Here is a 24,888-nt window from a genome sequence, read left to right on the forward strand (position 1 = left end):
TCCTACGATGCTGTATAAACAAAAAAATATCAAGTAAAGGTGATAAAACTACCCAATTGGCACCATCTTTTAGTCAGGATAGTGGCCGGCAGTGTTGAATCACACATAGCAACAGAAGACATGGCAGCCATAAATATACAGTACAAACGTTTGCTACCTGGTTACATTCAAACGTGCAAACCCCTTAATTTGAACGTTCAAGCAGTATTTTTTGCTCGCTCCGTCCATTGCCAATATCAATTTCAGCACCACCTCTTTGTGTTAGCAGCTAAGCTATGTGTCCTCAGGATTCCTGAGTGTTTGAAAGACACAATACAGCTAGGATGCATTTTGGTTTTGTAGTTTATATCTGTAAATGCAAATCCTCTAAATATCAGAAGGTGGTGATTATTTACCAAAATGGTTAATGATACTCACCGGTGTGCTGCATCCTCTGTCGTTATTTTACCTAAAGCAGCTGGCAGAAAGGTCTTCAGCGCTATATCCAAAGAATCTATCAACGATTCAATCGTTCGTAGGCATCTCGTTATGATATTAACGTGATTAGTCGTGTGTTTTGGCTGGTATTTACTCCTTTTCTTACACGAGCGGTTGATTCCCGTGTTTGAGCGGCGTCGTTAAATTCTGCAAATCCTCCTGGACACATAATTTGTTAAACTAAACATATTGCTTTTCCTTTTCGAGAGATTTTCAGCACACCCTTCTTCCAGTGAATGTAACAGCAACGTATTCACAGGTATACAGCGTGATATATATATATATAAGTAGATTTATTTTACACAATTTACAGAGCAACGTCCATCGTTGCAGCGTTCGTGATAGGTCAGTCTGAGTACAATCATTTATCCTTTTTTGGTTGACGATAGAGACGCGCGCGCTCAACCGCTCGTTCCGTGAGCTCCAACTATGCGCGCCGCCGCCTCTTTCTGACCACGCGAGGTCGCGCATTGTCCCAATTAACATCTGATAAAACGATTTGATAGCTGTTCTAAACATTCATTTGAATGTGTTTGTTACTTAATTTTGTGCACTGGTTAATAGCAATTGTGTATTGCTTTATGATTCCTGCAATTGTTTAATAACCGACAATTAATGTGAGCTATAATCCAAACCCGGATGACCATTAAAGTGAACAATTTGCTTTTTTAAAGGGCTAGTTCACAAAAAAATTAAATGTTACTCACCCTCATGCCATCACAGATGTGTATGTCTTTCTTCTGCAAAACACATAGATTTTTAGAAGATTTAGAAGAAATTTTAAGTGAAAAAAAAAAGTTACATAATTTTTTCACCCAAACCCAAGTAGACCAGTTCAGACGACATGGATTAAACCACTGGAGTCTTATGGATTACTTTTATGCTGACTTTATCTCCTTTTTGTGATTTAACATTCTGTTACGGACCTTATTCAGAGTAGCAACAAGTTTAATTTTGACAGGAATGAAAACAAGGCTGCAAGGGATAGTATTGTCAATGGTTGTTGGTTAAAGTGGGGTTGATCGTTCAGCTGACAAAACATTGATAACACTTCTTTCCAAAAACATTTAGATAAAACAAATAGGAGTTGTGAAATTCATATGCGATCTGGGACCTATGCCATTGAACAGACTGTAAGTCTATCCCTCACAGCCTTTTCATTCCCGTAAAAAAAATATATGGCGTTGCCCTGATGGTCTATTAGCTTTACAAAATACGTTAGAAGACTTTAATGAAATTATACAAATTCTATGACAATTCGGTCCAAACTGCCATTACAAATCCTTGCTTCTTTGCTGTCCCCTAGTGTATAAAATCAGGTAACACCGCTGTCCATGGTGCTTGTTTGCATGCTCTCGTAGTCTAACTCTAACAGATGGGAGTGGGACTTTAGTTACTGCACGTGAAACGCAACCGACCAAAGCATGTTCAAAAACTAAACGACACGTCACGCAAGACGACCACATTGTGTTTCAGTGATTGGAAATAAATAGGGCATCACATTTCAAACAGCCTATTGCGATCGAACACAGGCAAAACAAATATCTTTGAGTTTATTTTAAGACAAATTTGTATCCCTCCAAAAGCTGTCCTAAACTGTATCAAATAAATAACCGTGATGAACATTGAAAACATTTTAGCCAAATACATTGCATCGAAACTAATAGTCAAGCAAAATGGCTCTTAAAGTAATAGTTCACTCAAAAATGAAAATTCTCTCATCATTCACTCACCCTCATGCCATCCCAGATGTGTATGAATTTCCTTCTTCTGTTGAATACAAACGAAGATTTTTAGAAGAATATTTAAGCTCTATAGGTCCACACAATGTATGTGAAATGTGGCAAGCACTTGAAGGTCCATATGACTCCAGTGGTTAAATAAATATCTTCAGAAGTGAAATGATAAGTGTGGGTTAGAAACAGATCAATATTTAAGTTCTTTTTTCTTTAATGACAACTCTCCACTTTCACATTCTTCTGTTTTTGACAATTCACATTCTTTGTGCATATTGCCACCTACTAGGCAGGGAGGAGAATTTATCATCTTAATTTGCGTGCAGAAGAAAATGAAATAATTTTCATTTTTGGGTGAACAAGACCTTTAAACCCTTAATCAATACATCAACATTTCATCCAAGAGGAAATTTATTTCAAATAGAACAAAAAATACACCCGTTTGAAAACTGTCTCAATTAAAAAAATTAAAGTATGACACAAATATTATCATGAGTCCATACAATCCCCAGTGTCTCTTGATGTAAATGTATATGGTTTTTCTTCAACTTTATCTATTGTTCATATTTATATAGTGCACTGTTTTGCAGCACTTGTCTAATGCTTGTATTTATAGGTCTATGGTCTCTATTGTCCTTCATGTGTATAATTGTCAACTTGTAATATGGTGCTACTGTGACTGTTTGTATGTTCTGTGTATGCTGCAAGGTTTCCTGGGAAACCATATTTCATATTTCTCTCATCCCTGCAATGGAAAAATGACAATAAAGCTGACTTTGACTTAGCAACATCTAGATACATCTTTTGTACACACTGTGTATCATATTTTAAACTGTATATACCTTAAATATACTATTTAAATATTGTTACAATTAAAAATATATCACATGCCAGTATTTTTTCTATATAAACTGTTCTTCCTTTATCAATCACAACAGTTCTAATCAAATGAACCAGATGACTTCTACCAGTTATATTGTCATTACGGTTTCTTCATTCACCTTGCACAAACACCTCACAGAGCAATCCACCTTGAACCTTCTAATGAGTCAAATTCTTAAGTAGCAAAGTAATCCATGATTATTCAGTTTCTGAAATGAAGCAAATTTTTGAATGTAGAGCTCTTTGTTCTATGTGCTGGAGGTATTTCTAGTTCAAAGTCCTAGTGAGAACTTAATTCTCTAAAGGAGCACGCAAAGGAACACAGCCATCCATCTCCAGAGACTCAGGCCAGCCTTCATACTTATTACTGCTTTTACTGTTCTTCATTCGCTAAGAGAGAGAGAGAGAGAGAGAGAGAGAAGATAAGATCTCAATTTATCAGAAAACAAGGGGCAAAGTTCACACTTGAGTCCAAAAACATATACCTACGTATACAGTGAGGAAAATAAGTATTTGAACACCCTGCTATTTTGCAAGTTCTCCCACTTAGAAATCATGGAGGGGTCTGAAATTGTCATCGTAGGTGCATGTCCACTGTGAGAGACATAATCTAAAAAAGAAAATCCAGAAATCACAATGTATGATTTTTTAAATATTTATTGGTATGATACAGCTGCAAATAAGTATTTGAACACCTGAGAAAATCAATGTTAATATTGCAATTACAGAGGTCAAACGTTTCCTGTAGTTTTTCACCAGGTTTGCACACACTGCAGGAGGGATTTTGGCCCACTCCTCCACACAGATCTTCTCTAGATCAGTCAGGTTTCTGGGATGTCGCTGAGAAACACGGAGTTTGAGCTCCCTCCAAAGATTCTCTATTGGGTTTAGGTCTGGAGACTGGCTAGGCCACGCCAGAACCTTGATATGCTTCTTACAGAGCCACTCCTTGGTTATCCTGGCTGTGTGCTTCGGGTCACTGTCATGTTGGAAGACCCAGCCTCGACCCATCTTCAATGCTCTAACTGAGGGAAGGAGGTTGTTCCCCAAAATCTCACAATACATGGCCCCGGTCATCCTCTCCTTAATACAGTGCAGTCAGCCCTGTCCCATGTGCAGAAAAACACCCCCAAAGCATGATGCTACCACCCCCATGCTTCACAGTAGGGATGGTGTTCTTGGGATGGTACTCATCATTCTTCTTCCTCCAAACACGGTTAGTGGAATTATGACCAAAAAGTTCTATTTTGGTCTCATCTGACCACATGACTTTCTCCCATGACTCCTCTGGATCATCCAAATGGTCATTGGCAAACTTAAGACGGGCCTTGACATGTGCTGGTTTAAGCAGGGGAACCTTTCCGTGCCATGCATGATTTCAAACCATGACGTCTTGGTGTAATACCAACAGTAACCTTGGAAACGGTGGTCCCAGCTCTTTTCAGGTCATTGACCAGCTCCTCCCGTGTAGTTCTGGGCTGATTTCTCACCTTTCTTAGGATCATTGAGACCCCACGAGGTGAGATCTTGCATGGAGCCCCAGTCCGAGGGAGATTGACAGTCATGTTTAGCTTCTTCCATTTTCTAATGATTGCTCCAACAGTGGACCTTTTTTCACCAAGCTGCTTGGCAATTTCCCGTAGCCCTTTCCAGCCTTGTGGAGGTGTACAATTTTGTCTCTAGTGTCTTTGGACAGCTCTTTGGTCTTGGCCATGTTAGTAGTTGGATTCTTACTGATTGTATGGGGTGGACAGGTGTCTTTATGCAGCTAACAACCTCAAACAGGTGCATCTAATTTAGGATAATAAATGGAGTGGAGGTGGACATTTTAAAGGCAGACTAACAGGTCTTTGAGGGTCAGAATTCTAGCTGATAGACAGGTGTTCAAATACTTATTTGCAGCTGTATCATACAAATAAATAGTTAAAAAATCATACATTGTGATTTCTGGATTTTTTTTTAGATTATGTCTCTCACAGTGGACATGCACCTACGATGACAATTTCAGACCCTCCATGATTTCCAAGTGGGAGAACTTGCAAAATAGCAGGGTGTTCAAATACTTATTTTCCTCACTGTATATATCACTTCATGGAGTACTTGTTTATGGATTCACAACTATTTCAAAAAATTATATTATTCATGAAGTAATCCAAGATGATATTAATATCTAAATTCTCATTGTGGACTAGTCCTAGGAAAAGTTTAAACAGGTCTCCAAGCCAGATTAGTTCTACTCGCAACCTGATTGGTTCCTATCCCTAAAGCCCACCCCTAACCCGAACCATAGATGGGAGTCATAGGCCTCTATCCATAAAAGCCATCATAAAACATCTGTGATGATCCCACCTGTATGAATGTAAGAGCTGCTTTTAACTCACAGAATACACAGAAAGCAACCAAGGGATTTTAGTGTACATGACTAATATGTTTACATTGTAGCCTGGTGGTGTGAATACATTCTGTGCTTCATAATTTTATGATGTGTTGTTTATTGACTATCATTAGTGTATACACATTAACTATATAGGACATATTGACAATACAATAATGACTTACCTGTATACAGTCTGGGTGTTATGAATTTAACATCATCCTATGTACATTTTCAATTTAATTGTATCTGAATCTTGATTATGTTATAAATATAATTGATACACGTACAGATAACTGAAATGTCTGAATAAATGAGCAAAAACCAACAAGTTTTTTTTAATCCGTGCTCTCCCCCCTGATCGCTACTTGACTTTGGCAAAATTAAGTTGTGTCACTTGAAAGATATAATTTTATATATAAAAAAAAAATTTAAAAAAAGGAAACCCAAAACAATACATTTTGGCTCTCGTAAGTAAACAGCAGTATCCCTTTTTCAAGATTTATAAATAGAAACCAAAACCACACTGAAGTTTATGGAATTTTGGTCACAAACATGGCAGCACAGCCATACAGTGACGTCACAGGAAAAAGGTAAATATTATTGCACCAAGTTGCTACATTATTTGGCAACCCCAAACGCTTTAAATTACTTATAGTAGTATATTACTTGGCGGTAGAATTTATTTTCTGTGTTGTGCCTAAGAACACAAACTTACTCATGGTACTGTAAAATGACTATACAGCATGGCCTCTCGTGGTTTATTGCAGTGTGTTTTGTACACAGGCATTTGTTTCAAAAGGTTTTGAATGCAATAGCATCGATCATGAAATTAGCACAATGTATTTTCTAGTACCCTCTTGTTAAGACTAAACTATACAGATGTATAACTTACTGAATAAAAATACAACCATCTTAATGATAATAAAAATTTATTAAAAACAAAAAAAACAAAACTGAATGGCCGATACCGATAACCACAGAGCGGGATGGGAAATGGCTGATAAAAAACTGATATATATGTGATATAGGCTTATACAATTAAATGACAGCAAGTGTAATTTCACTCAATATTTACTTGAAATTCAGTCAAATATTTGGAAACAGTAACTTTGCATTATCCATTGATTAGGCTGTTGGTGCAGAACATTGGAACTGACACAATCAAGAATATCAAATTAGTCCACTCCAATATCAACTGATTTAAAGGCTTGACTGATATAACGGTCTATCAATACAAAAAACAACTCTTAAACTTTTTTAGAGGGTCTTCAATCCTGAGCGCACCAATATAATGCCTAGTCTTTCCATAATTATTACCTGTTCAAATGGGCTCTTATTCTCTATTCCTTTGGCTCCAACAAACACCCAGCTGTCCCTGAAAGCCAATTCCTTTGCTGCTGTGCTCCCCAGCTCATCAAACAGCCGTCGAGCTTCATCATTCAACCTGTAGGATTTAGCACTCTCATTTAGCCTTGAGGAAATTAATAAATAAATCCATTCAAAAAGACTGAAGGAAATAAAAGAGCCTGGAATTAAATGAGAAGTGCAGAAATATATAGACTCTTACTTGGAGGCTGGGTCATCGAACGAAGCGACAAATACCAGTGTTCCCTCATGGAGAGGCCGAAGAAACTTCAGCAGCTCTGAAACCTCTTTGGAGGAGATACAGTGTGCTTGTATGAAGATCTAAAGGGTACCTCCATTTATGAGAAAATAATACAATCATATAATTCTAAAGTTCAGCTTACCTCCTGCCCACATATCAAATGCTTTTATTTCCAAAACTTCTCCATTAAGCCCTGAGAAATGGCAATTGAATAAAGACTTGGCATCAGCATAATTGTTTTTTTTTTTTTTTTAAAACACATGCATAAATATATAATTATTGGATAATTCAAGCTATTTACCATTTACTAAAGCAATATTGAGGCCTCTGCCAACATTGTTTTTGGCACTGCTGACAAGACTGTAAGACCAAATAAGTAAAAGTCAATAAAAAACACAAAATAGCATTTTTGAAGAGAGCTATTATAGAACTCATTTGAGATAGGGTGCTAAAGTATTTGTAGAAGGGAGGAACAGGAAATGGAATGTTGAATACAAACAAAACACGGGCAATGAAAAAAAAAAGAGACCACAGCCTACTTGCATCATGTTCCCCCAAAAAGATAATGAGTCTGGTAGTGATGGCCATGAGACAAAAGAGAGGATATTATGGTCCCAGAGGAGTTAGAACAAGAAATAGGGGGTTGCATGCAGAGCTCAGTGCAGCAGAGAAAATTTCAGGTGACTTGCATTTTATCCTCCAGACATATTTTGGGGCCAATGACATTGGCAGCACCAGAGACCAGCCGGAATGCGAGATGTTTGGGAGGGCATGGGGCTGACAGGCCACAGCTGAACTTGCGTGGTCTTGGTTCTACAAGAGAGCGAATTATTGCATTCAATTAAAAGGAATAGTTCAACCAAAATGAAAATTATGAAATAATTTACTCACTACCGAAAATAAAAGATGTTAGGCAGAATGTAAGCATCAGTCCCCATTCACGTTCATTGCATATTTTTCCATACAATGGGATCGCAAGAATGATTTCGACAAAACCTCAAGTATGTTAACCAGCTTAATAGCGTAAATCAACAGAATTCACCCAAAACTAAAATTTTAGATATTAAGGCATAAAAACACAAGTTCAAGAGTAAACAAATGTAGTGACAGTGCAGCATTGGTCTGATAGGTCAAGTGACTGTTCTTTCAACTTGCCTGAAACTCTCTCACACTGCCCCAGGGCCAGTGGCCTGAAAATCTCTTACACTGCCCATGGACCAGTGGCCCGAAACTTTCTCACACTGCCCCCGGGCCAGTGGCCCGAAACTCTCTCAAACTGCCCCCGGGCCAGTGGCCCGAAGCTCTCTCAAACTGCCCCCGTGCCAGTGGCCTGACCCTCTCTTACACTGCCCTAAGGCCAGTGGACCAAACCTCTCTCACCCTGCCCCTGGGCCAGTGGACCAAAACTCTATCACATTGTTCCCGGGCCAGTAGGCCATTCTTATTGTTGAGCACTGGTTACACAAGTTAAGAACAGCATGCTGCATGAGTGTGAGTAAACAAGAAATGTGTGGAATACGATTTTCAGTTAATTATATTTTCCAATATAATTTTACCTGTAGTGGGCTCTTCTTGTCCACCTATGAAAGATAAAATATCATGAATGAACTTTAAGGGACTGAGATGAAAATTATATCTTTCCATGCAAATTCAGTGTAATATGCACTGCAATATCCTTACCATTAAAGATCTTCCGTATTACCGAGTTACCATCCCCTCCTAGCATAGAACTGGCTAGAAGCCATGTGAAGCCCAGGAAAAGAACCAAAGCAACTGTACGCAGGGCCACTTAGAAATACATAGGAAGAAAATAGCAGTTGGATGCCATTGTGAGGTGGATCTTCGCTCAAGAGGAATAAAAGCATGATAATGGTGGAAAATGCACTGACCTGCCAGCCTCATGGTAGCCAGATGTCAAAATCTAGACCGCAAATGAGCACTTTGAATAATACTGTTTGGAAATGGGTGAGAACGTTAATTTTAAAAGAGCAGAGGAATACACATAATGAGTAAACCACAAGTCACTGAGCACACCATGTTAAAGGAACATTCTGGGTTCCAGTTAAGCAGCATTAGTAGCATAATGTTGTTTACCACAAAAACAATTCGTCCCTCCTTTTCTTTAAAAAAAAAAAAAAAAGCAAAAATCTTGGTCACAGTTTTGTAACAAAAACATTATATTTAATTTTACAACTTTGTTTTGCAGGCCTTTTCTGCATATTTATGTGCCGTTTTGTGGTCCGTTCTGGATAAAGCGCCGCTCATTTTAGCTTATCCGCGTTTGCTGACCAATCCGCCCGCTCGGTTCTCCCGATGGTCAGTCCGCCCCTGATCGGCTACAAAGTGTGTCGGCCCACCGGGAAAATGCCCGGTATGCCAGATTACCAGTCCAGCCATGAATAATACAAATATTAAAAATAAATGTATTTCGTGCACAAATAAACGATAAAAAAAAGAATAATAATTAAGAACAACAATAATAAAAGCAAAACACAATGGGATATGGATTGCATCGTAGCATGCATCTTTAAGAAATCTGTTCGCATTGAACAGCCTGTAGTGAAGAACAGCCTCGACACACATGTTTCTCGTGTCACTTGTCAGCGAGCGGTGACGCTCACAGTGCACGAGCACCGGACGCGTTCACAATCGAAACCTTACTGAACCGCGGCCACTAGTCACAGATTATGATAGGTCACCGATTTCGGCACAACACCGGAATATTCCTTCAAGCAACTCTGCCCGTCAACTCCCGACCTGAACATTACACTTAGTTATTCAGTACAAATGGCACCAAACTTGCGCCAAAGTTTGATTTCTTAACTTTAGTAGATCTGGCTGGACATTTTAAGGCCAACATTTGTTTACAAATGCATATCACCAAGTCTTAAGATCTTATATAAACAAATTAGATCTGCTGAAATCAAGCAAGTAGTCCTCCTGGAATTGACATCAGCTTCAAATTAAAAGCTATTTATCAAGTAGGGTCATACCAGCAAACAACAAACAAACGGAGAACTATGGATAAATAACCATAGTAGCCTACGTAAGTAGCCTAAAACATACATACCAAACTAAATGCTGTAGTAACCCCGTCCAGCAGGTTTGAAGGCAATATGAAAAACAGCTTCTCTCTAGGGGTGTGAAGCTGTTGCGACTAATATTCTCGCGTACAACGCAGCACGTACATCTTAAAACACCATGCTCACTGAATAAATCGGCATAAATATTAAAAGAACACACAATTATGTGGGAATGAAGTGTCTTAGTGGCGTGTCCTCTACTCTAGGAACGTATAGTTGTTGTCGCCAATCCGGTTCACACTCTTCCGGTTTGGGCTGAGAACTGTGATCACGTGACACATTTCGGAAAGCGAGCACCAACTATGCAAATTTAGTTTTAGCAAAGAAACGTATTCAATGCAAATTTTATTTGATCCACATTGAATGAAAATTAGCAGTGCTCTAATAATATAGGTTATATAGGTTTGAGAAGTTATGGCAGGATAACAATTGAACAGTAGGCCTACTATTATGGATTTGTCAGTGATGGAATAGTTTAATAAGGGTAAGTAATATATATATATATATATATATATATATATATATATATATATGATAGATAGATAGATAGATAGATAGATAGATAGATAGATTTCACCACATGGAGTTGCAATGATCATGAGAACGATGAGGAATCAGCCCAGAACTACAGGGGAGGATCTTGTCAATGATCTCAAGGCAGCTGGGACCATAGTCACCAAGAAAGCCATTGGTAACACACTACGCCGTGAAGGACTGAAAATCTGCAGCGCCCGCAAGGCCCCCCTGCTCAAGAAATCACATGTACAGGACCATCTGAAGTTTGCCAATAAACATCTGAATGATTCAGAGGAGAACTGGGTGAAAGTGTTGTGGTCTTGAGACCAAAATCGAGATCTTTGGCATCAACTCAACTCGCCTTGTTTGGAGGAGGAGGAATGTTGCCTATGACCCCAAGAACACCGAGGTGGAAACATTATGCTTTGGGGGTGTTTTTCTGCTAAGGGAACAGGCCAACTTCACCTCATCAGAGGGACGATGGACGGGGCCATGTACCGTCAAATCTTGGGTGAGAACCTTCTTCCCTCAGCCAGGGCATTGAAAATGGGTCGTGGATGGGTATTCCAGCATGACAATGACCCAAAACACACGGCCAAGGCAACAAAGCAGTGGCTCGAGAAGAAGCAAATTATGGTCCTGGAGTGGCCTAGCCAGTCTCCAGAACTTAATCCCATGGAAAATCTGTGGAGGGAGCTGAAGGTCCGAGTTGCCAAACATCAGCCTCGAAACCTTAATGACTTGGAGAAGATCTTCAAAGAGGAGAGGGACAAAATCCCCCCTGAGACGTGTGCAAACCTGGTGGCCAACTACAAGAAACGTCTGACCTCTGTGATTGCCAACAAGGGTTTTGCCACCAAGTACTAAGTCATGTTTTGCAGAGGGGTCGAATACTTATTTCCCTCATTAAAATGCAATTAAATGTATTACATTTTTGACATGCGTTTTTCTGGATTTTTTTGATGTTATTATGTCTCTCACTGTTCAAATTAACCTATCATTAAAATTATAGACTGGTCATTTGTTTGTCAGTGGGCAAAATATCAGCAGGGGATCAAATACTTATTCCCCTCACTGTGTGTTGTGTGTGTGTGTGTGTGTGTGTGTGTGTGTATGTATATATATATATATATATAATTCATCTTTTTTTTCTGCTCACAAAATGGATCCTGATGGAAAAACCGAATATATTTTATTGAATATTGATGGAGCAATATAATTTGTGTGAAATAAATAATAACAAAATTTTTATTTGATGAAAATTCAGTTTAAAAAATAAGGGGGTTTAAAGTGATATTGTGTATAGGCACAATAGTTATAGTGCAACATTTGTCAACTAATGCAAATCATTTTTGGGACAGCAAAAAAAAGTATTTTTTTGTAACAAATAAAGATAACGCTTACTCAAAATAACTACTCCTGAAAAAGGTGCACGATTTCCTGTTAATTTCAAACATATTTGGCATTTTTTTTACATCTCAAGTATTATATAAACCAATTAATCTCAATTTTGTGATAAAGCCCACTTTTAAAGTTTATTCAGAATAAATGTACCCCCAAAAAAAACAATGTTTTTGCCCCTGTAACAGGGGGAACTTTTACCCCAAATACTATAATTTCATTTATTGGACAATTGTTTAAAAAACCTTTTGATTAAATGACCTAGAAGAAATCTGATAAATTAGAATTTTATCTCAAAATAAAAAAAAATTTTTTTAAAGGATTTTCATTAGATAGCCTACATTTGCAACATTAAAAAAAAAAATGTTTTTTTTTATTAAATTGTATAAAAATCAAACTTTATACACCACATGCAAAGATCTCATGAATCAGGAAATTATATATATATATATATATATATATATATATATATATATATATATATATATATATATATATATATATATTTTTTTTTATTTTTATTTATTTATTTATTTTCCGGAAAGAAAAATCTTACACCGGAACCTTTCTTGTCTTGAGAGGTGTTTTATCCGGAATACAAAGCACATACACTCTTGTCATGATGGCTACCCTCACTAAAGCTATAAAGCCAGTTTTGGTAGGACGATTGTGGAATACAGCCAAGGCAAGTCTTTTATTTTATTATCACCATATTACCAGGGCCATCTTACAAATACAAATGATAATTCGGATTGTGTGTGTGTGTCTGTGTTAAATATAGTGTGTCTCTTTTCTAACGCAAGGTCATATTAGCTCGCTAAACAGCAGTTTATACATTGCAGGTTGTCTACGTTGTAAATGTAGTGTAGCTAGTGAGAAATGTTATACAGTGGTTTGCCAAAAAAAATTATACCGTTTAGTCGACGCGATTAAGATGCCATGACGTTTCTTTATAGTGACAGCGGCCATGAGAGGAATTGAAGTGGTTGGCTTCGTTTCATAGCCTTGTGTACTGCCTACCTAGAAAGCATTTTTTGAATATCGTAGGTCAAGTAGGCACATTTGAATGAAGAGAACATTCGAACCCACCTACGATAACCGACGTTCTGTCTAGGTAGACAGCTCACTCTTGTATGAAACTAAGCCATAATGGCAACGCTGCAGTATACCTTAATGTCCACACTTAAAGAAATATTCTGGGTTAAGTTAAGCTCAGTCAACGGCATTTGTTGCATAATATTGCTTACCAAATAATTTGGACTTTTACAATGAGGCGCTTACAATGGAAGTGAAAAGTGCCAGTATGTAAATGTTAAAATTAGGGCTGTCAATCGATTAACATTTTTAATCGAATTAATTATATGGTGTCCCTATTAATTAATCGCATACACAAATATTTGCTGAGAAAGCCCCTCATATAACAATAATTCAATATATAAAGAGTATACATATTTATATCAGTATATAATTATTTTTAAATATTAAAAAATTATATATATATATATATATATATATATAAAATAAAAAATATTCAGATAATTAAAATGCATTACATTCTTGTAGCAGAAGAGTTAATCATTGGTAAGACGATACAAAAAGCGGTTTTAGAATACAATATATTGTTTACTACTATATTATTGATCATAAGTCAATCATTGGCATACAGTTCACAGCAATTTCACAAGTGAATTTGTCAATCAGTTGGAGATTTATTATGAGGGCTTGTTTAAGAGCCCGTCAATTTACACCTGCGTCAGACATGCTTGTGTAGTGTCTCGGGTGCATTGCATCATAAACCTAAAATGTTTAGTTAACTGTTTCAAGTTAAATATAGTTTAATACTCAATCTTTAAACACATCTTGAGATCCCTTAGTTCGCATTTGCGCTCCTTCAAGTGTTTTGAACGCAAAAATGTAACGTATGTTTGTGTTGTTGCTGCTGAAGGTTGTTTTCTTCACCGTATAAGCTGCGCTTTGCTCATACAGCTGAAATATCACTTAATGCCCTTTGGAGTAAACAGGTGATACTACAAGCTTGCATTTCTCAGGAATCTTCCTTATTATGGTGCGATTAATTGCGTAAATTTGTTTTAACGCATTATTTTTTGTCAAATTAATCTCACTAAATGAACGTGATAAATCGACAGCCCTAGTTAAAATACTGTTTCAAAAGTATAGCAACAAGACGTAAACAATATGTGTCAACATGATTTTCGAGATAACCGTTTCTGTGTAAAGTTATAGACAATTTTCAACTTCAAATTGTCATTGCTATGACAATGTAATCCTAAAACAACTGTAAAAATTATGATTTAGCCTTTGCAGCTCAAATAATACATGAGTCTTAACAGAAGAATTAATGTATCTGCTTTTATATAATTATAAGCTTCACGTTTCTGACTTTAAACCCTTCAAAAATTGGCTCCATTCACTTCCATTGTAAGTGTCTCACTGTAACCTCGAGGGACGACTCAATAATTTTTTTGTGGTAATCAACATTATGCCACAAATGCTGTCGATTGAGCTCAACTTGTATTGAACCCAGAATATTCCTTTAAACCAAGTAACTCTAAAGCCATTTTAATGCATTAAGGCTGCATCTGTTTGTTTTTGTAGGTCTTTGGATCAGTCGTCAACAATCATAGAGGGAAACCAACATACACAGTGGGTTTCTGTCTTCTGACAGCTTAGTAATGTCTGTTTACATTAGATTTAGGCCATGAAGCATTGATGTGCCACTCACTTAAGTAGAAGCCAGAAATGTATTAGTATTCCTAATTTGTGTTTATAACGTAAGGTACTACTATCACAATAAAACAAAGGTGTCTTAATTTCTCTGAAATTCAGTGAGCATCCTCTATATTTTCACTTTGTTCTTATTTTTTGTTTGACTTGTATTATTAGGTCACAGCTTAATTTGTTATTTCTAAATTGCATACTGTAGGTTAAGATTGTTCATAAACCCATTTTGGGTTGAGGACTCTGTTCACTTTCACTAACTGTGATTTTTAATTTTCAACTGCTATCCTCCTCCATCTTAAAGGGACAAATCATAGTAAGTATTGTAATATTTATGATAACATTCTTAATAAAATTGTGTTTAATCACACATATGGAAAGTATGTTGCCTCATATCCCACTTTTTTTTATGTAGCCACCTCCTGCCAAGTATGGAGGCCGGCACACTGTAACATTGATTCCTGGAGATGGGATTGGACCAGAGCTCCTCAGCCATGTGCGGGAACTTTTCAGGTCCGTCAAATCAATACTTAACAAGTGCCATAATGACAAAATGCATGACACATTATGCATGACAAAATGAGTCACCTCAATAAGCTAGCTATTGTGAGAATGCAACATAATATTAGAGGACTGAACAAAAGAAGTGGTTTCTGTTGAATCATAGGTTCAGCTGTGTTCCTGTGGACTTTGAGGTGGTGAACGTAAATTCTTCATCAATCAGTGAGGATGACATCAACAATGCCATTATGGCCATTAGACGCAATGGAGTTGCTCTTAAGGGTCTGTTTTGACATCCAGCTACCAATTAACAATGTTATATTTGTCACACTATTATTAGTGCAATTGTAGATGACAAAACATTATTTAATCACAGGTAACATTGAGACCAACCACACAATGCCCCCTAATCACAAGTCAAGGAACAATCTTTTGCGGTAAGACAAATAATTGATGTATATCTTTCATCATGAATGTGCTGATATATAAGAATATGTTTTAAATGTATTGTGCCCCTCGGTTTGATTTAATAGATGATGTGAGAGTGCCTCAGACTTGGCATCCTGCCCATGACCGTGTGTCTAGACCAGTTTATCTCTATTTGCTCTCAGGACAGCTGTCACTCTCTATCTGTCTTAGCACGAGTTTGGATCTGTATGCCAATGTGATGCACTGCCAGTCACTTCCTGGAGTCCAGACACGCCACAAAAACATTGACATCATCATCATCAGAGAGAACACAGAGGGCGAGTATAGCAGCCTGGAGCATGAGGTCAGGAGTTTGCAATACCCACTCAGCACACTTGCTCTTTATTTTTCACACAACCCAGCCTGTTTATATATATATATATATATATATATATATATATATATATATGTATGTATGTATGTGTATATATATTTACAGTATGACATGCAAGTTCAGACTGTGGCCATATATAAATCTAGTATTCTCGTAGCATACCCACTAGGGCTGCCCCCTAATAGTCGACCAACCGTTAGTCGATGAGAAGAGTCTTGGTTGATTAAGACGATTGGTCGGTTGGCCACAAAAGAAACTCCACAGAAAGTGGCCAAGTCACGCAGTCAGTGATGGAAAGACGTGATCATTTACATGGCTGGTCAATGCGGAAATTAATTATGTCGGGCAGGAAATACAAAGTAAGGGATCATTTCGAGAGGGTAAAGGATAACCCCAAGAAGGTGACATGCAAATTCTGCAGGCAAACGTTTGCCTATCATTCATCGACCTCAAACATGACTTATCATTTGAAACATGTGAGTAGCCTAACGTTAGCCACTTAGCATAGTCACTCTCTCTAACGTTAGGTAACCTAGATAAATGTGCACAATTAGGCTTATCCAAGTGATTTGTGGGGAAGCTAAATTAGTACCTTGCTTACTGCATGTTTAACTTCATGTGCATTTCTCTCTATAAATTAACAAAATGTTCAGACAGTCTCCTTGCTTGTTTTTCCAACACATTAAAAATCATTACTGCTTTTGCCGGTGTTGTTGTGGCTAGCTTTATGCGTACGCTTGTAAAATATATAGTTTAAAGGCTCATTATTACGGTTTACTATTTTTCTGTAATGTAGAACAATGTTAGCAGTGTTACTTATAACATTCTCAGCTCTGGAACTCAAACCATTTTCTGGTGCCCCCCAAAAATATATATTTAAGTAAATAAATGAATGTAATTAATGTGCAACAACTAGTCGACTAATGGTTTAATCTAACAACGACTAGGAAAATCTTTGGTCTGGGACAGCCCTACTACCCACTGCTAAATGGCAACAATGAAATAAAATCAAAAATGTCCATGGACATGGAGCTCTGAAAAAATTTAGAAGTTATCCCAATGAATAAAATAATACTTGTACTAAGCAGTCGGGATCTGGACTTTTTTAACGTTCAATAGAAATATCAGTATATAGTTTTGAGTAATTATGTAGTCGAGTACTCATATATAATATATATAAACTCTAAGGCTACATAAAGGCCATCAAGTTTTTATTCAGAAAAACAAGTGTTGAAAGCTGGCTTTTTATAAAATATGCTCTGCCCATGTTGAGAGATTTAATGCACATACGGTATGGTGTGGTGGTGGTGTAGTGGGCTAAAGCACATAACTGTTAATCAGAATGTCGCTGGTTCGATCCCCACTGTCACCACCATTGTGTCCTTGAGCAAGGCACTTAACTCCAAGTTGCTGCGGGGGGATTGTCCCTGTAATAAATGCACTTGGATAAAAGCGTCTGCCAAATGCATAAATGTAAATGTACACACAAACTGGTCTGATAAGCTTCAGAGTTTCCTGTACCGCTTCTCAGTTTCTTTCCACCATAAAAGCAGATCCTCGTTCATTGGTTTGCATGACATATAATTAAGAATCTAAATAATACAATTATTGCCACACTTTGCTATGCTTTTAAAAGTACAGAATGGCAAATGCGATAATCAAGTAGCGATTTTAATATTCAACTAGCTGGTGCAAAAGGAGTACTCGAATAGTCGATTAGTATATAGTATTGAGTGATCAATATGCTCAATAGTAATAATGTAAAAATGTATCTATTTTCTATTAATTATTTATGACATTTTTATGTTTGACACAAACAATTAATTTTTCAGTCTTTACCTTAGACTCATAACTGAATAAGCATAATATCCCATGTGTTTCAGAGTGTATCTGGAGTTGTGGAGAGTCTGAAAATCATCACCCGTAATAACTCTCTCCGCATTGCTGACTATGCTTTTAAACTGGCCCGGGAGAAAGGTCGCCGCAGGGTCACAGCTGTCCACAAAGCTAACATCATGTGAGAGATTGCTATGACATATTTTTTCTGTTACCTCACAGTTGTGACTGCAACTGGACTGATAATGTGTCCTCTCTTTCACTAACTAACTTGTCCTTAAAGGAAACTGGCTGATGGTCTGTTCTTGCAATGCTGTAAGGAGGTGGCCTCTGGATACCCTGACATTCAGTTTGATAGTATGATTGTGGATAACACCACCATGCAGGTGAAGTACTCATTTACAAAATAATCAAAAATCATGCTGTCATTTTATTAAATTCCAGAATTTATTCTGCCCCAATTTATGAGTTGATTGTAAGATTTGTACAGTAGGTGATTAAAGCACAATGTAGATACATTTTAATGTGCTATGTTGTACCTATACTAGCAAAAATTGTGTTTCATGTATCGCTGTACCTACTGTGCTTCAACTGTTCCTTTTAGCTTGTTTCCAAGCCCCAACAGTTTGACGTCATGGTGATGCCTAATCTCTATGGCAATGTAGTCAGCAATGTGTGTGCTGGGCTGGTGGGTGGACCTGGTTTGGTGCCTGGTGCCAACTACGGACGAGATTACGCTGTGTTTGAAACGGTTTGTTTAAAGGACGATATAGCAGAGAATAGTATAATGCTAATTTTGCATATCTAAACAATTACTCCTGTAAAAGATACTGCAGTTTCTTTTTTTTAATGCATTATATTTAAGGATGAACCGATGTATCGGCTGCCTATATGTATCGGCCAATTATTGACCAAGTTAAAACCATCAGCATATCGGTTGAAGTCATTATGGAAAAACAATGGTTTATTTATAATTAATTAGTAACGCACTTTATAAAAACTTTACCAAATTAAATTTTACATTTTAAATGCACAATCCAGAAATAATGCTAAGAACATGTATTATTTAATCTTTATTCTTTCTCATTCTTGTTTGTTGAAAATTTGTTCATATAATTTTCATATCGGTGCATCCCTATTACATTATATTTTATCAATCAATGCAGACATTACTCATAGACCCATTTTAAAATCATGCATTTATAGTTAATTGACACGCAACTTGTCAATTAACATTTATTATTATAATTTTTTTTAAATCAACACCAAGATTTTAAGCAAAACATTTTGAGTATTTTAGGTGCTGTGACTGGTCAACATTTCTTTTAAGTTTTCCACCATTTTTAATCACATTTTTGCCTTTACTAGTTCATTTTAAATAGTGCTGTGGTCTCGCAAATTGATTTTGTGAAGTATAAATATTCCATGCAGTGCATGTGTAAACATTTTAAAGAATTAGAAATGCTGTTAAGATGGAGTATTGCATGTCACACCACTTGACATTTAAACTTTCCAAAAGTATTTAATGTCAACTACCCTTATACTTCCTTGACACTGTTGCTGTATTGAAATTAAGTTTACATTTGAGTGCCTGAAATTATATTTGTATTAACAGGCCACCAGGAACACCGGAAAGAGCATTGCCAACAGGAACATTGCTAACCCCACTGCCACGCTGCTTGCCAGCTGCCTCATGTTAGATCACCTCAAGTCAGTGGTGAATCTTCAGCTCATGTGTTATTTTATTAGTGTATGTTTTTTGGGAAGATGGTTCAATTTAGCTGATTTTGGCTTTCTGCCTTCTCTTTTAACTGCAACTTGTTAAAAGTACTCTATATGCATTGACGGCATAAAAGTAGTTTTCATACTGGTTTGTCCACTGTGGCTTTATACTAATCCTTGTAATTTGCTGATTTTTGATGACCTATTCTTCCTTAGACTTCATGACTATGCCAACATGATCCGAGGTGCAGTTCTCACCACCATGAATGAGACAAGGGTACTTGTGCTCTCTAACACTGTTTTCACTGGAATGATGTAGCACATCTTGTATTACAGGTTTTAACCATCACAAAGAACTTTGGTTAATGTTAAATTGGTAGGTGTGAATACCTGCCTGGCAAGGTGGTTGAATTTCAGTTTCTAGTAACATTTAGAGGCACACGCATACCCTTGAACGTGCAATAAGCCAATGAGTGTTAAAGGAAACTGAATAGTACATCGATTACATGACCAGCCATGTCTTGCAATTCAGTGTAAAAAACAAAACTTCTTGCATCAACGCCAATAGGCGTCACGACCAAGACTATGGTTTTAGCAATGTTGTTCAGGTTAAATAATTAAAGAGGAATGTTTAATGTTCTGTTATGGTTAATGTGTTATTTCTCCCTGCTGTAGTTACACACAGCTGACATCGGGGGGCAGGGCACTACCTTAGAAGTGGTCCAGTCTATCATGAGGAACATTCAGAGCAGTGGTCCCCTCACCACTGAGATCTAAGCCGCTTCCGCATCACTCCATTGCTTGATACTAAGTAAGTACTGAACAAATTATCATGACCATTCAGTGTGTTAATTTCTTACAAAACTGCTACCCAAGGCTAGGCATAACAAGCCTGACTTAATGTGACCGGCTAGTTAGACCTGAAATGCTTTTGGGAAGTTCAAATTCTACAGTGTGACATGCAGTAATGCATCTAAAACTTAAAATTAAGGTACGAGAGGCCATGCTACTGAATATGGTGTATATAGTCCCTACTAAAGGCCATTGTTCAGCTGTGACTGTTTTCACAATATAGCTCAGCCTTGAGGGCCTTTTTATATTAATTTATTAAGCAAATACATGTTCTTCAATTATTTTATAATTATGCATGCTTCTTGTATGACCACATATTAATTGAAAGACTACATTAAATGTATGAAAAATATTTAGATTAATACATTTGTCACACAGTAGGACAATTTAAAAAGGGTGAAAAACAAAGACTTACGCCCGTTTCACACATACTCCGTTGCAGTGCGTATGGGGTGCGTATTTTTTTTCCGTACCCATGTTAACAGGTTAGAGCTTTTACACTGCACGCGGATGCAGTCCGTCGATCCGTTCCAGTTGTGGTGCGTATACAGCAGTGCAGCGATGGTTTCCGCACCGAGTCTATTTTTGCTGTGCTGCACCGCACTGAATTAAAGTGGCAGCGCATTGTTCACATTAAAATAGACATAGATTGTCAAGAAACTGTAATAATTTCATCATATAAGCATAATTTCAGTTAATGTGTTCTACAGTTACTAAATTACAGGGTCAAGAAAAACAAAAAAGTATGATTATAGTCCCAAAAGTTGCAAAATGCCATCATATATGATTTTTTTTACCCTGAAAATAGACATGATATATATTTAGGGGAGGGGGTGGGGGGAACACTCGCATCACAGCAGGCAATCACTTGATAGGCTGGTGGACAGAAAAGTAGCCTACTTAAAAACAAGGTGACATGGATGACACTCGTCTCATCGTGGAGGTGGAAAAACACAAAATTCTTTATGACCCGCAGAATATGTTGCCAAGATTTGAATGCCAAGGAATGGGAAGCAATTTCCTCAGCTATTGGTGTCGATGGTAAGTTTTAAAATGTTTGTTTCAAGTGCGATGTTTACATAGGCCTATGTAGGCTATTTAAACTTGCTTTAGTTGACTATCTAATGAATATAGAAAATTTATTTATATGATTATATGATTTTGTGGCACACAGAAACTGCAGATCAGTAGCGCACCGCATACGCACCGCATACAGAGTATGTGTGAAATGGGCGTTACACTTCCCAATTTAGCCTAAAAAGAAAGTCAGTGGATATGTTATGCGTAAACTATCCAAATGCCATTTGTCTCTGTGGTTTTTCAGAAGATTCCTTGTGATTTAAATATGTCACATCCACCTAGATATTTGGCTTTTGATCTACTTCTGGCTTTGTTGGACTGTTGATAAGTTTGACCTGTTTTCCTTCTACAGATGGATCAGCTTCTTGAGAACATCTGCACTTCATTTTTTGATTCAATAATGTTGCTTTCACATGAGCCAGGAGATTTACCTTTGATCCATGCAGACTTAACAGGGATCACAGATGGAGATGGATCACGTGACCTTCAGTCCAAAGAAGAGTGTTCTAGATTTCATTTGAAATGCAACATATTTTGGCATTGTGCTTGTGGTCATTCTTGAACTTAGTGGTGTATTCATAGACTCTGCATAATTTTACATTGAGGGTATTGTTTCTGAATGGTTCTTTTGTTTAAATTCTATTTAAATACATTATTTGCTATGAGGATCTCATGGAGGGTTTGTTTCTGCTGCTCGTGTTGCATTCCTGATTTTATCCATTTTTATTCCCTTGAATAATATAGAAGAACCCCCAACTGTGCATTTCTGAATTTATCTGTGTATAAAATGCAGTGTATTTTACTTTTCTCTCTGGGTTTCACTGCCTCACAAAGTTTAACGTTTAAATGGACTTCATGTTCAGCATGCCCATCAGTGACCTTTTTGGACTTTACACTGTTATTTAAATTTTGGTCTGCTGTTGCATGCCGTGCATATTTTTTCCTGTTCTGTCTTTTGAAAGGGAGTGCTTAAAGGAATGTTTCAGGTTCGATGTACTTACAATGGAAGTGAATTTGGGTCAATCTGTAAAAGTTAAAATATTCACCGTTTCGAAATTATAGCCACAAGATGTAAACAATATGTGTGTTAATATGATTTTTGTGTGATAAAAATCACTTGCTAACCTTTTCTGTGTAAAGTTATAGCCAATTTTACAACTTGGTTGCCATGATGATGTAATGTCAGAAAACCCTCAAATTAATATTTAAACAACTTTACAGCTCAAATTATACAAGTTTTAACAGAAGGATTAATGTAAGTGCTTTCATAAAATAATAAGCTTCACATTTCTGCCTTTAAACTCAAGTCAATTTTATTTGTATAGCGCCTTTCACAACACACATCGTTTCAAAGCAGCTTTATAGAAGATCAGGCATTAACAGAAGATAAAACTGTAATATCTAAAATGTCGATGAATCATCATTGTGTAATTAGATAAAATACGATTGTTAATCGTGTTTAAAAATAAGTCATTAAATAATAATTGTATTAATAACCCCAGTGAGCAAGATTAAGGCGAATGTGGCAAGGAACACAAAACTCCATAAGATGTTGATTAATGGAGAAAAATAACCTTGGGAGAAACCACACTCACTGTGGGGGCCAGTTCCCCTCTGGCTAACATCATGAATATAATGTAAATATTACTTATGTAGCCTATAGTTAACAAGGACAATTGCATCTATGTGAACTTCTGCAGTTAATCCAGTATGGACTTCAAAGACATTGGTCATTAATCTTAGTTCAAACAAAATCGATGTTTAAACACTGACCCTTAAAACTTACTTAGTTTAATAATTTGAAACCATGACTTTAATTGGCTGATGAAGGCTTCTGTTGGCAATTGACAGTCTATGCATTTCAAGATTGTAGTCCATCAATAGACCGAGGTGATGCAGGGAGAGATCAGGGATGTGAAACGCAGTTCACCTGGCCGGAAATTCCGGTGAGGTTCGGTGGTCCATCCTAAATCCAAGGTTCAGCCAATGGCATAAGAAGTATCCCATGTCTTATGGTTGGAGTTGGGATCAGTTCATCCTCGGAAGTCCATCATAATAGACTGAAGTGATGTTTGGCTGGCACCAGCTGCATTTAGTCATCATCATCATTCAGCGACACATAGCAGTGGAGTCCAACATGGAGGAGGAGTTCTAGTCTTGAGGTCATAAACGCATTAATTATTTTTCGGCATCAGCAACAGAGCATATGCCTTAATTTAGCAATATTTCTTAGGTGGAAGAATGCTGTTGCTACAAACTTTGGTAATTTGATTTTTAAAGGACAGATTGGTATCAAATATAACTTCGGTGTTGAAGATGATGTAACAGTACATCCATCGAGAGTCAAATTATAGTTTATAGAGTTATTATAAAATTATAGAGTTTTTTGGTCAAATAATTAGTACCTCTGTTTTGTCAGAATTTAGTAGAAGGAAATTTCTGGCCATCCGATCTTTTATTTCATTGATACACTCTGCTAATTTAGAGAATTGTGAAATCTCTTCAGGTTATGAAGAAATATAAAGTTGTGTATCGTCAGCATAGCAGTGGAAACTTATTCCACGAATCCTGATAATATCTCCATGGGTAAGCATATAGCCTACATGGAGAAAAGCAGAGGCCCTAAAACTGATCCCTGTGGCACTCCATATTTTACTTTTGTTTGGAGGTTAAACCCTCCAAACATTGGCCCTATTCACTTCCATTGAAAGTGCCTCACTGTAACCTCGATTTTTTTCTTTTCTAAAGAAAAGGAGGGAAGAGTCATAATTATTCTGGTAATCAACATTATGCCGCAAATGCTGTTAGATGAGCTTAACCTGTATTGAACCCACAGTATTACTGATAACTCTTCTTCTTGCATACTGTAATCTTCAGTGTAATACTGCACATTTTTCATCAGCTGTCATGCAGTTCCTTTGATAAGCATAATGATAATACTGTAAAGGTTTAAAATCTGAAAATCGGTACTATCTTACAAATCCTTGATGGCTCAATAATAAACCAGAGACGTAAAGAATAAAACTGTTGTCCTACTTGGTGTGACTTATTGCTATGTGAACTTGAATAAACTGTGCAGATCACAGGTGGCACAAAACTCAGATGTAAACACATGTACAGTCTATAGTGATATGTTGTACATGGATATGACATTTTTACAAGGAATCCTTTTTCCTCATTTTAAAAGACTCACTTTATTTTTACAACATGAAAGAAGCTTTTTCTGTCCACATAATATAGTCATTGCGTTATAGATTTACTGTAGAACTTTTTTCTTA

At 37.0% G+C, this 24,888-nt stretch overlaps 2 protein-coding genes across 3 annotated transcripts; one reads left to right on the forward strand and one right to left on the reverse strand.

The window, feature by feature from the left end:
* Positions 1-2,353: 2,353 nt before the first annotated feature.
* fam3a (FAM3 metabolism regulating signaling molecule A) lies at positions 2,354-10,404 on the reverse strand. 2 transcript variants are annotated; one of them, XM_052090993.1, is made up of 10 exons: positions 10,149-10,404; positions 8,968-8,999; positions 8,759-8,866; positions 8,635-8,658; positions 7,768-7,891; positions 7,380-7,438; positions 7,221-7,271; positions 7,040-7,124; positions 6,790-6,916; positions 2,354-3,485 (listed from the first exon to the last, which is right to left on the reverse strand). In XM_052090993.1, the coding sequence occupies exons 2-10, from the start codon at positions 8,978-8,980 to the stop codon at positions 3,387-3,389; spliced, it is 690 nt and encodes a 229-aa protein (XP_051946953.1). In that variant the 5' UTR covers positions 8,981-8,999; positions 10,149-10,404; the 3' UTR covers positions 2,354-3,386. The 2 variants fall into 2 exon arrangements, with proteins under 2 accessions (XP_051946953.1, XP_051946952.1); XM_052090992.1 differs by having other exon boundaries at positions 2,362-3,485; positions 8,968-9,029.
* A 2,272-nt stretch (positions 10,405-12,676) lies between these two features.
* Positions 12,677-24,623, forward strand: idh3g (isocitrate dehydrogenase (NAD(+)) 3 non-catalytic subunit gamma). The gene is made up of 14 exons (XM_052090994.1): positions 12,677-12,763; positions 14,695-14,742; positions 15,122-15,133; positions 15,233-15,330; positions 15,485-15,600; positions 15,695-15,755; positions 15,958-16,090; positions 18,004-18,137; positions 18,240-18,342; positions 18,561-18,707; positions 19,572-19,666; positions 19,895-19,955; positions 20,354-20,489; positions 21,963-24,623. Exons 1-13 carry the CDS (start codon positions 12,698-12,700, stop codon positions 20,453-20,455), a joined length of 1,176 nt encoding a protein of 391 aa, XP_051946954.1. The 5' UTR covers positions 12,677-12,697; the 3' UTR covers positions 20,456-20,489; positions 21,963-24,623.
* Positions 24,624-24,888: the final 265 nt, after the last annotated feature.

This window comes from Xyrauchen texanus, chromosome 25, assembly GCF_025860055.1.
Source record: "Xyrauchen texanus isolate HMW12.3.18 chromosome 25, RBS_HiC_50CHRs, whole genome shotgun sequence".
In the NCBI taxonomy this organism is placed as follows: Eukaryota; Metazoa; Chordata; class Actinopteri; order Cypriniformes; family Catostomidae; genus Xyrauchen; species Xyrauchen texanus.